The sequence below is a fragment of the Vombatus ursinus genome, unplaced genomic scaffold, assembly GCF_900497805.2.
Source record: "Vombatus ursinus unplaced genomic scaffold, bare-nosed wombat genome assembly UNPS02014780.1, whole genome shotgun sequence".
In the NCBI taxonomy this organism is placed as follows: Eukaryota; Metazoa; Chordata; class Mammalia; order Diprotodontia; family Vombatidae; genus Vombatus; species Vombatus ursinus.
Genome location: NW_020954558.1, coordinates 1183859 through 1196001, shown reverse-complemented (window position 1 = coordinate 1196001; position 12143 = coordinate 1183859). Strand labels below are relative to the sequence as shown.

General features: G+C 34.3%; 1 protein-coding gene across 1 annotated transcript in view; it reads left to right on the top strand.

The window, feature by feature from the left end:
• Positions 1-12143, top strand: part of LOC114046074 (NACHT, LRR and PYD domains-containing protein 3-like) — a 68910-nt gene that overhangs the window by 28484 nt on the left and 28283 nt on the right. The window contains 1 exon segment of the mRNA XM_027866303.1: positions 5651-5809. Within this exon segment, the coding sequence (XP_027722104.1) occupies positions 5651-5809 (159 nt within the window).

Below are 12143 nucleotides of genomic sequence, written 5' to 3'. Positions count from 1 at the left end.
CTCCTTTATGTGTTGTTTTCCCCTATTAAAATGTAGGATCCTTGAAGAAAGTGAGTAGTTTGTTTTTATTTGTATCCCTAGCACTTTGCAGAGTTCTGGTCATCTAGTAAGTCCTTAAATATTTTATCTATCTGTCTACCTATCTATCAAGATGAAAGGAAGAAAAAAGTTATAGAAAATATTTCATAAACATCAATGATAAATATCTGATAACTTAAATGTATATATAATTAACACAAGAGATAATATGGGTCAATAGATAGGAACAAAAGAATGGCAGAGAATAAATGGCCACATGAAAATGTGATCCAAATCACTAATAGTAAGAGAAATATAAATTAAAATCACTCAGGTCTTATTTTTTACTATATAACTTGGTAAACACGACAAAAAATGACAACAGTCAATCTTGGAGCTACTTTGTGAATATAGGAACATTAGTACTCTGTTGGCAAGATGGTCAGTTTGTCCAGCTATCCATGGTTGAGCTAAAAAGTTAAAAATCATCCCTGTCAAATAGAAATCATTTTGCCCAATTGTATGCTAACAAACTGATCATTTAGAGGTAACAGGAATATTTGCAAAAATACAAAATGCCCAGATTAACAAAAAAAGAAGTAAGTTATTTCAATAACCCATTATCAGTTAAAAAGAAATTCCACAAGCCATAAATAAGTTTCCAAAGTAAAACTAAATTATATGACCAGATGGATAAGCAAGTTAATTTCAGCAATCATTCAGAGAATGATAAATTCTAATAATACATAAGTTTGCAATGATGAGAGAAGGCAACCTTCCAATCTCTTTCTCTAATATAAATAAAGTCTTGATAACTAGAGAGAAACAAAGCAGAGAAAGTAATCTAAATACCACTAACCCTAATGAACAGAGAAACAAAAATGATAAATAAAATGTTATTCAGAAGGCTATAGCAATATGTTATATGATCATACATAATGGCCAGGGTTGGTTCAACATATGAAAGACTATAAATATAATAGGCCATGTTAATAATACAAATAGTAAAAATCATATGATAATATCAATAGATGCTAAAAACCTTTTAAGTAAATCAAGTAATCCTTTTCTAATCCAAAATTCTAGAAATAATAGGCATCAATGGACTTTTTCTTAATAGAACAAACTATCTTTAAATCAAAGAACAAACCTTTTATACAATGGAGATTCCTTTCCAGTAAGATCAGGGGCAAAAACCCGACTGTTCATTACCACAACTGCTATTTGATGTAGTGTTAGAAATTCTAGCTAGAGCAAGAAGAAAAAAAAAAAAAACTAGAGAGAATGAGCATAGGCAATGAGAAAGCAAAATTATCCATTTTGCAGATGATATGATGATGTACTTGTAGAACTCTGGAGTCAAAAATTAATTGAAATAATAACTTCAGCAAAGTTGCAGGATATGATAAAATCACAAAAATTATCATTCCTCTGTATAACCAACAAAATACACAAGAAGAGCTAAAAAGAAAGTACATTCAGATAACTATAGAAGCTATAAAATATATGAGAGTATATCTACCATGATCCACCAAGAGACCCTATGAATCTCACTATAAAATACTCTTTGTTGAAATAATGGCAGACCTAAATAATTGGATAAATACTGATATTTCTCATTGGTGGGCCAGACCAATATATAAAAAATGACAATACTACCTAAATTAACCTTATTATTCAGTGCCATGCAATTTAAATTCTGAAAAGAATATTTTTAGAGATGTAGGAAAAAATAATAAAGTTCATATGGAAGATCAAAAGATTGAGAATATTATAGGTAACAGTGAAAAAGAAAGTGGGAAGGAGGGTGTCTATTAGGGTCATATCTCAAATGGTATCACAAAGCAGCATAAACCAGCTTGCCCCACCCCTAAACCAGCTTGAATCCCCCCTCACCTGAAAAAGGCCTAAAACCTGGATTGGCCAGTCACAAGAAAGACATTTTTGGTTCAGTCTGGACTTTACCTTCCATAATGATCAATCAGTGTAACAGATCAGGTGTGCAACATGGTTGTTGTGGTTTGTCCTTCATTCTCAGGAAAGTGATTACTTGACTTGTATGTGAATTAGATTTAAGTGAGGGAGGATTGTGCAAAGTCACCAGCCTCATTTCTTTTCTAGAGCCATCTGGGTTCGGTGGCCAGACATACCTCAGGACAACTGGAGATGGCTCAGGATGCAGTGGGGGACCTTAGCCTTTTCAAGCTAAGGTCTTTAACAAGTCTCAGTTTGACTGAGGCAATGCTCATTCTTTCTAGGATGTATTGTTGGCAAACTAGTGAGAGCCAGAGTGATTTGGGTTTAAGGCATGGTCCTTAAGAAAGAAATGTAGCCTGTAAACCCCAAGATACTTTGCAAGGTTTCAGGGATCAACATTTACGTTCCTTTGGGCACAGCATCCACAGGTAAGGGTATGATACCCTATGTGGACAGATGGAAAGGAGAGAAAGAAAAAAAGAAAGGAAGGAAGGAAGGAAGGAAAGGAAGAAAAAAGAAAGAAAGAAAGGCCATGTTGCCCAACTGGCCAGTTCTAGTTTGGTGCCTGATGGGCACGTCCTTTTGTTGTTTGTCCTTTATTCTCAACGAGGACCATGCCATCAGGGAGGTGATGCCACGGCTTGCAAGTGAATTGGATTTAAGTGAGAGAGGGCTGGGTAAAGTCACTAGCCTCACTTTCTCCTCCAAAGTCATCTGGATCCCATGTCCAGATATAGATCAGGACAACTGGAGATGGCCCTGGATGCAGTGGGGGATCTTGGCCTTTTCAAGCTAAGATCTTTAACAGGTCTCAGCTTGACTGAGGCAATGCCCATTCAGTTATTAAGACTTAATAAGAAATGAGGCAGAGAATGACCTCTTTATCTAGTAAAAAAAATCCATCTGGGAGGGGAAGACCCTCAGGATTTCTGGCCAAACCAGAAACAACTGCTATTTACATAGCAGTAAAGCCAATCTGACTATATTCTGAGCCAATCTGGGCTCAAACAATGACCAAGTGGGGCTTGACCTGGAAACTATTTTTGGCCAATAAATGAGAGCAGGAGTGGTTTGGGGTTATGGCTAGTCTTTAAGAAAGAATAAAACAAAACAAAAAAAGGTTTTCAAGATTAAAATTGACATTCCTTTTGGGCAGAGCACCTGCAGATAAGGGTGTAATACCCTATGTAGACAGAAGGAAGGAAGGAAGGAAGGAAGGAAAGAAGGATGGATGGTTGGATGTATTGCCCAACTGGCTAGTTACAGTTTGGTCCCCAGTGGACAACTCCTTTTCTACTCACTAAGGTTGTTATTTGTCCTTTGTTCTCAAACAGGACCATGACACATATGCAACATAAAGAAGTAAACTAACACAAGACAATATTGTTTGATAAGTAACTCAAAAAACCCTAGTTACTTTTGAGAAGGACTCACTGTTTGGAAAAAAAAAACTGCCAGGAAACTGCATAATAATCCAGTGGTAGAAATTAAGTTTAGATTAAAACAACACACCATATGCCAGAATAAGCTACATGCGGATATATAACCTCAATATAAATATTCACATCCTAAATTAGAGGAGTAAAGAAAAAATTTCCTTTCAGATCTATGGAGAGATTAAATATTCATGACCAAAAAATTAAGAGGGGATCACACAAGGAAAATTTGACAATTTTAATTATCTAAAATTCAAAAGCAAATATCTAATATAGTAAAAATTTCAAAGGCAAAGAGGTAACTGGAAAAAAATTTTTTACATCAAGTTTTTCTGATAAAGTTCCTATGTTCATAACATATAAGGAATCGTTTAAAATTTATATGACTAAAAGCCATTCCCCAATAAATAAATGGTAAAGGATATGAACAAGTTTTTCCAAAAGAAGAAGCTTAACAACATTAATGAAAAAAATGATTGAAATGAGTGAAAGTAAAAAAATTAAAAATGAGTCCAAGAACACTATAAATCACAAATAATTAGAAAAATGAAAATCAAAGCAACTTTGAGACTCTACCTCACACCTATCAGACTGGCAAAGATGACGGAAGAAGAAAATGACAAATGTGATAGGGGCTGTGGGAAAACAGGTACACCAGAGTGCCTTTGGAGGAGCTATGATTGGTCCAGTCATTCTGGAAAACATTCTGGAAATATACCCAGAAAGACCCTTAAATGTGCATAGTCTTTGACCCGTCTATACTACTACTGGGACTATACTCCAAAAAATTCACAGAAAAAGAAAGGGGATCTACGTATCCAAAAATATTTATAGCAGTTCTTTTTGTGGCAACTAAAAATTGGAAATTAAGGCGTTCTTCAATTGGGAAATGGCTAAACAAATTGTACTATCTGAATCTAATGGAATTCTATTGTGACATAACAAATGATAAAATGGATAGTTTCAGAGGTAATTGGGAAGACATTTGTGAACTAATGAAAAGCAAAGTGAGTAGAACTAGGAGAATAGTTTATACAATGATGACATTATAGAGAAAAACAACTGAACATGAGTCCAAGAGAAAGAAGACGAAATATACCCCTCACCTCCTGATAGAGAAGTGATTAACATCAAATGCAGGAAGAAACATAAATTTTTGGATATAGCCAATGCAATCATTTGAATAACATTAATATACCACATTTTGTCAGGATGTGCAGCTATGTATTAAGGCCATAATTGGGATTGGAATTGCTTTTTTCTTTGCTCATTTGGTTGGAGCCAAGGGGCATAGTGGAGCAGCAGCTAAATAAAGGAGATAGCCAGAAATTAAGGAATAGGTAAAGAAATTTTCACATATATACATAAAGGAATATCACATCATATATAAAATGATGACTAAAGACTACATATAAGCATGGGAAGAATTAACTGAAGGAATATAGAAGAAAGTAGACAAAACAGGAAAACAGCATATACATTGACTTCAACAACGTAAGTGGAAGAAAAAAGAAAAATCAAAACTGAATGTTGTGATATTATAATGATCAAATATTGCTTGAAGTAAGAGATATAAGAATATGCCTTCCTATTTTCATTTTGTAGGAAGGAGGATTGTAGATGTGTAGTGCTGCATGTAACACCAGATTTACTTCATATGTTGGCTGGTTTTGCTGAAATGTTTTTTTTTCCTCTTTTTTATTCTTAGTTATAAGGAACAGCTTTAGGAGTGGTAGATGGGGATATATATATACATATATATAGAAATGAAAGTGTCATTAAAAACAAGGGCTATCACTGAAAATTTTTTCAAAATAAAAAAAAAATTAGGTATGTCCAGCCTGGCTACAGTGGTGAAATGTCAAAGATACTGAGTGTTCTTGTCAAGAAAGAGGAGTTAAAATGATTCTTCTCTCTCTTACTATTCCTAATAATTCCTAATAAGCATCATTATCTTTCTCATTTTCTTCACCTTCATGTATCACATTTTTGACCCAATATAACACAGGCATGAGGATCAGAACAAGAAGAATGGGTTGGTAGATTAGATTAGGAAGGGGCAGTTTTTAAGGAAATTGAACTATTTAGGATGGAATGGGAATGTCAGAGGATAGTGGCTATAAAGAAATGGTGGCTCTGAGCTCCTTTCCAGAAAGAGAAGAAAGAAGTTAATCCTGAACAAGTGATTGATTTAACCTCTGGTTGTATGTCTCATGCAGGTTGGAAGGCTGCAAGGTAACTTACTGGTTTTGTCAGTATCTCTTCTCTGCTCCCTGTTTGAAAAGCCTGCACTTCAGTTATATGTCCTTTGTGGATGATGGCATGAAGCTGTCATCTAAGACCTTGGAGAAAATGAACTGTCAACTACAGACAGTAAGGTGAGTCACCATAGATGTCTTCTCTTCAGAGCCTCCTGAGCATTAGAGCTATAAGGTTAAAGTAAACAGGAAGAACAACACTGATTTGGGGAGGGTGACTACAAGTTGCCTGTCTGAGATGAGGGGAGGGCTTCACCCACTTTTATTCCTCTAGGGAAATTTGCACAATAGACCCTTCTCTTCATCTGGCTTTTGAGGACAGTTTATTCAGGAAAGTGCTCCCTTCATTCTGATATACTATTGAAATTTCTCTGACCTTCCCTTGATATAACCCCATGAATTGATTAAAGGTCCCCCTTATGTTGTCTTCCTCCTATGTTTCTTCTGCTAGAGGAAGTTTGTTCTGGTGTGAGATGGATGAATTGCACTGATAGGCAAATAATGGGGGAAAATAACCACTATTTCAGTGAATAAATGTTATTTAAAGGGTCCCTTTTTATGGAGGAAGAGTTTCTTTCATGCTTCTTCACCACAGCCTTCCATCTTTACAATATGCAAAATCAATGCCTGCTTAGCCTACTATTTTTGTAGCCCTCCGGTAGATTTGGGTCAGTGCCACCAAGGAGAGCAAAAGCAGGTTTATCATCACCATTGATACAGTAGCTCTTGTCTCAGATGAAGAGTTACTGGAGGTGGGGGAGGTGTTGAGGCATCATGGTACTGGCCCCAACCTGTGAAGAGGCAGAGATAGCAAGGTCAGGGAGAAGGTAGTCATCTCCTTTGGCTAGAGCACAGAGAGTGAGTGAACCAGGGTGAAATAGAGAAGGACCATCCCCACCACTTGTGGGTACTATTGTGGATACTATTTCTCTCTCAATACTTTTTTGGCTTCTATGTCATAAAATTAGCTTATATTGAGTTTATTGTTCACACACACACACACACACACACACACACACACATCCACACACCATCCTGTACTTACACAGCTGATTTTTTTTAACCCTGTTTAATAATACCTTCTAGAATTTTGTTTGGAATCCAGTTGAAGCTTCCTGGCCTCTTACTTGAAGAATATACCTTCTCCTCTTCTGAATACTGAGACATTGTCTCTCTTCAGTTCTGTGGCAATTCTTCTGTTCTTCCATGTCATTTCTAAATTTACTAACAGCTGATCCACCCATTAATTTGTTCCTTCAATTTCTTTTTCTTCTCCTATTTCTAAAGCTAACATTTCTAGTACAATATTGAACAACAGTGGTTATAATGGACATCCTTGTTTTACCTCCAATCTTATTGGAAATGCTTCTAGCTTATCCCCATTATATGTAATGCTTGCTGATGGTTTTAGATAGATGATATCATTTTAAGGAAGACTCCATTTATTCCTATGCTCTCTAGTGTGTTTAATAGGAATGGGTATTGTATTTTATCAAAAGCTTTTTCTACATCTATTGAGATAATCATATGATTTCTGTTAGTTTTGTTGTTGAAATGGTCAATTATGCTGATAGTTTTCCTAATATTGAACCACCCTTGCATTCCTGCTATAAATCCTACCTAGTCATAGTGTATTATCCTCAAGATAAGTTGCTGTAATCTCTTTGCTAATATTTTATTTAAAATTTTTGCATCTATATTGATTAGGGAAATTGTTCTATAATCTTCTTTCTCTGTTTTGGCTCTTTCTGGTTTAAGTATCAGCACCATATTTGTATCATAAAAAGAATTTGGTAGGATTCCTTCTTTACCTATTTTCCCAAATAGTTTATATAGTATTGAAATTAGTTGCTCTTTAAATGTTTTATAGAATTTACTTGTAAATCCATGTGGCCTGGAGATTTTTTCTTAGGGAGTTCATTCATGGCTTGTTCAAATTCTTTTCTTAAAATTTCTTTTTCCATCAATCTGGGCAATTAATATTTTTGTAAATATTCAACCATTTCACTGAGATTGTCAAATTTATTGGCATACAGTTGGGTAAAATAGTTACTAATTATTGTTTTAATTTCCTCTTCATTGGTGGTGAATTCATCCTTTTCATTTTTGATACTGGTAATTTAGTTTTCTTCTTTCTTTTTTTTTAAATCAAATTAACAAAAAGTTTATCTATTTTATTAGTTTTTTCATAAAACCAGCTCTTAGTTTTATTTATTAGTTCAATAGTTTTTTATTTCAATTTTATTAATCCCTCCTTTGATTTTTGGAATTTCTAATTTTGTATTTAATTGGGGATTTTTATTTTGTTCTTTTTCTAGCTTTTTCAGTTGCATACCCAATTCATTGATCTCATCTTTCTCCATTTTATTCATGTAAGCATTGAGAGATATAAAACTTCCCCTAAGAATTGCTTTGGCTGCTTCACATAAGTTTTGGTGTGTTGTCTCATAATTGTCATTCTCTTGGATGAAGTTAATTATTTTTTCTATGATTTGTTGTTTGACACACTCATTCTTTAGGATTGGATTATTTAATTTCCAATTAATTTTTAGTCTATCTTTCCATGGTCCTTTATTACATGTAATTTTATTGTATCATGATTTTAAAAGGATGCATTTGATATTTCTCCCTTTCTGCATTGAATTGTGGGGTTTTTATACCTTAATACATGGTCAATTTTTGTGTGGGTGCCATGTACCACCAAGAAAAAGGTATATTCCTTTCTATCCCCATTCAATTTTCTCCAGAGTTCTACCATATCTAACTTTTCTACAATTCTATTCATCTTCTTAACTTTTTTCTTTTTTATTTTGTGGTTAGATTTATATAGTTCTGAGGGGGGGAGGTTGAGGTCCTTTTATCTTTACTCTGTGTGTATCCTCTGCTTCCAAACAAACAGGCAGTTTTCAGAATAAGAAATTAAAGCTGTCTAGAGTGATATGAAAAAATGCTCTAAATCACTATTGATTAGAGAAATGCAAATCAAAATGACTCTGAGGTACCACATCACATCTATCTGATTGACTAATATGACAAAACAGGAAAATGATAAATGCTGGAGAAGATGTGGGAAAATTGGAACACTAATGCATTGTTGATGGAGTTGTGAACTGATCCAAAGATTCTGGAGAGCATTTGGGAACTATGCCCAAAGGCTATAAAATTCTGCATACCCTTTGACCCAGCAATATCACTTCTAGGTCTGTATCCCAAAGAGATCATAAAAATGGGCAAAGGACCCACAGGTACAAAAATATTTATAACAGCTCTTTTTGTGGTGGCCATGAATTGGAAATTGAGGCCCATCAATTGGGAATGGCCAAACAAGTTGTGGTTGAATACATGTATGTATGAATGTAATGGAATATCATTGTTCTATGAGAAATCATGAGCAGGCAGGCTTCAGAAAAATCTGAAAAGATTTATATGAACTGATGCTGAGTGAAATGAACAGAGCCAGGAGAACATTGTACACAGCAACATCCACATTGTGCAATGACTGACTTTGATAAACTTAGCTCTTCTCAGCAATGGATTTAAGACAACTCCAAAAGGCCCATGACAGAAAATGCTATCCATATCCAGAGGAAAAAAATATGGAATCTGAATGCAGATGGAAGCATACTATTTGCTATCCTTTTTTGTTTTGTTTTGTTTTGTTTCTTCTTTCTCGTGGTTCCTCCCATTAGTTCTCATTCTTCTTTACTTCATGACTAATGTGAAAATATGCTTAATATGAATGTGTAAGTAGAGCCTATATCAGATTGCACACCATCTTGGGGAGAGAGGAGGAGAGGAAGGGAGAGAAAATTTAAAACTCAGAATCTTATGGAAGTGAATGCTGAAAACTAAATTTAAATAAATTATTTTAAAAAATGTTTCTCCCCCATTCCTCTCCTAATTCTTAATCTATACATCCCTCTAAAAATTCTTTTCTTTTCCTATTCCCTTGCCCTCTTACTTCTTTTTTTTTTTAACATAATATAATTTTAATGGAATAGGAACCCAAAATCCCCAGGGAAAAAAAAAGATAATTCTATGTACTCCTTGGCCATCATGAGCAACAGCAAGAAATTATAGCATTTTTTCAAAAAGAATTAAAACTATTAAAAATACTAGAAATTAAGTAAAATACTGAAACTCTCATATTAGAATTAATCAAAACAAATAATAGTTTAGAAAACTTAAATCACTTGTTTGGAAATTTCTCTAAAGGATTAGAAGCTCTGAAATATAATTATAGAACTAAAAAAAACAGAAATAGAATGGAATTTGGCAGAAGTAAAAATCAGTAACTAAAAGATTATATGATTTGTATAAAAACCAAAGCAATTAGAAATTAAGTCAAGATACACAGAAATAACATAAAGAACCTTACTTCAGTTATAACACATATACTAATAAAAATGAAAAGATGAACCATCTACCAAATAGAAATATTTGAAGCATTCTAGGAAAAAGGGAGGTGGGCTCTCATTTGACTATTAATAATCCAAAACAAGAGAAATACAAGAAAAAAAATTATCATGGATCTTTTTTTCTTTTATGTTTAGAGGACAAATTTTATCCTTTGAAAATTGCTTATTATTTTCAATGAACAAAAATTAATCTTCTCTCCCTCCCACTTTTCATCACTTCATTTCAAAAGAAAGTAAAACAAAATTCTTGTAGCAAATATGTGCAGTCAAGAAAACCAAAGAAATTGATTTTTATATATCAATATATTGAAATATTTTACATGTGTATAACACAATATACATATACATGTATGTATGTATGTGTGTGCATATTTATATACCGATTTGTACCCTTAGTAGTCTATAAAATCTCTGTCACATGGGGTAGGTAGCATGTTTCAACATGAGTCCTCTGGAATTAGGTTGGTCATTGTTTTATTCACAATGCTTGTGTCTTTTAATGTTTTTTTATTTGTTTTTATTTTTATTTTTTTGCTCTACCTTATTTTTAAAAATTAATTTATTTTTGGTTTTCAACATTTACTTCCACAAGATTTTGAGTTCCAAATTTTCTCCCCATCTCATCCCTCCCCCAAACCCAAGATGGCATACATTCTGAATGCCCTTTCCCCTAATCTGCTCTCCTTTCTATTAACCCCCTCCCTGCTCTTATCCCCTTCCACTTCTATTTTCCTGTAGGGCAGGATAGATTTCTATACCCCATTGCCTGTATATCATTTCCCAGTTGCATGTAAAAATAAGTTTTGACATTTGTTTTTAAAACTTTGGGTTCCAAATTCTCTCCCTTCCTCCCTGCCCACCAACTCTCATTGAGAAGGCAAGCAACTTGATATAGGTTATATATGTGTAGTCATGCAAAACAGTTCCATAACAGCCATATTATGAAAAACTAACTATTATTTCCCTTCATCCTATCCCACCCTCCCATTCTATTCTCTCCTTTGACCCTGTCCCTCCTCAAAAGTGTTTGCTACTGATTACCCCTCCCCCAATCTGCCCTCCCTTCTATCCTCTTCCCCTCCATTCTTGTTCCCTTCCCCCCAATTTTCCTATAGGGTAAGATAGCTTACCATACCCAATTGATTGTGTATTTTATTTCTTCCTTAAGCCAAATCTGATGAGAGTAAGATTCATTCATTCCCTCTCATCTCTCATCTCTTCCCCTCCATGGTAAAAGCTTTTTCTTCCCTCTTTGTGTGAGATAATTTACCCCATTCTACCTCTCCCTTTCTCCTTCTCCCAATACAATCCTCTGTCACCCCTCAATTTTATTGTTTGCATATCATTCCTTCATATTCAACTCACTTTGTCCCATCTGTCCATATTCATATATACATGTATTATCTTTCTATGTAGGGATGTAAACAGTTCAACTTTAAGTCTCTTATGATTTTTCCATCCAGTTTACCTTTTCATGCTTCTCTTGAGTCTTCTATTTAAAAGTCAAATTTTCTATTCAGCTCTGATCTTTTCATCATGAATGCTTGAAAGTCTTCTATTTCACTGAATATCCATTCTTCCCCTTGAAGGATTATACTAAGTTTTGCTGGGTAGGTGATTCTTGGTTGTAATTCCAAGCCCTCAATCCCTTAATGTAGAAGCTGCTAAATCTTGTGTTATCCTGATTGTGTTTCCACAATACTTGAATTATATCTTTCTAGTTACTTGCAACATTTTCTCCTTGACCTGAGAACTCTGGAATTTGATTATAATATCCATAGGAGTTTTCCTTTGGGGATCTCTTTCAGGAGGTGATTGGTAGGTTCTTTCCATTTCTATTTTACTCTCTGGTTCTAGAATATCAGGGCAATTTTCCTTGATAATTTCTTGAAAGATGATGTCTAGGCTCTTTTTTTAGTCATAGCTTTCAGGTAGTCCAATAATTTTTAAATTATCTCTCCTGGATCTATTTTCCAGTTTAGTTGTTTTTCTAATGAGATATACATTGTCTTCTATTTTTTTATTCTTTTAGTTTT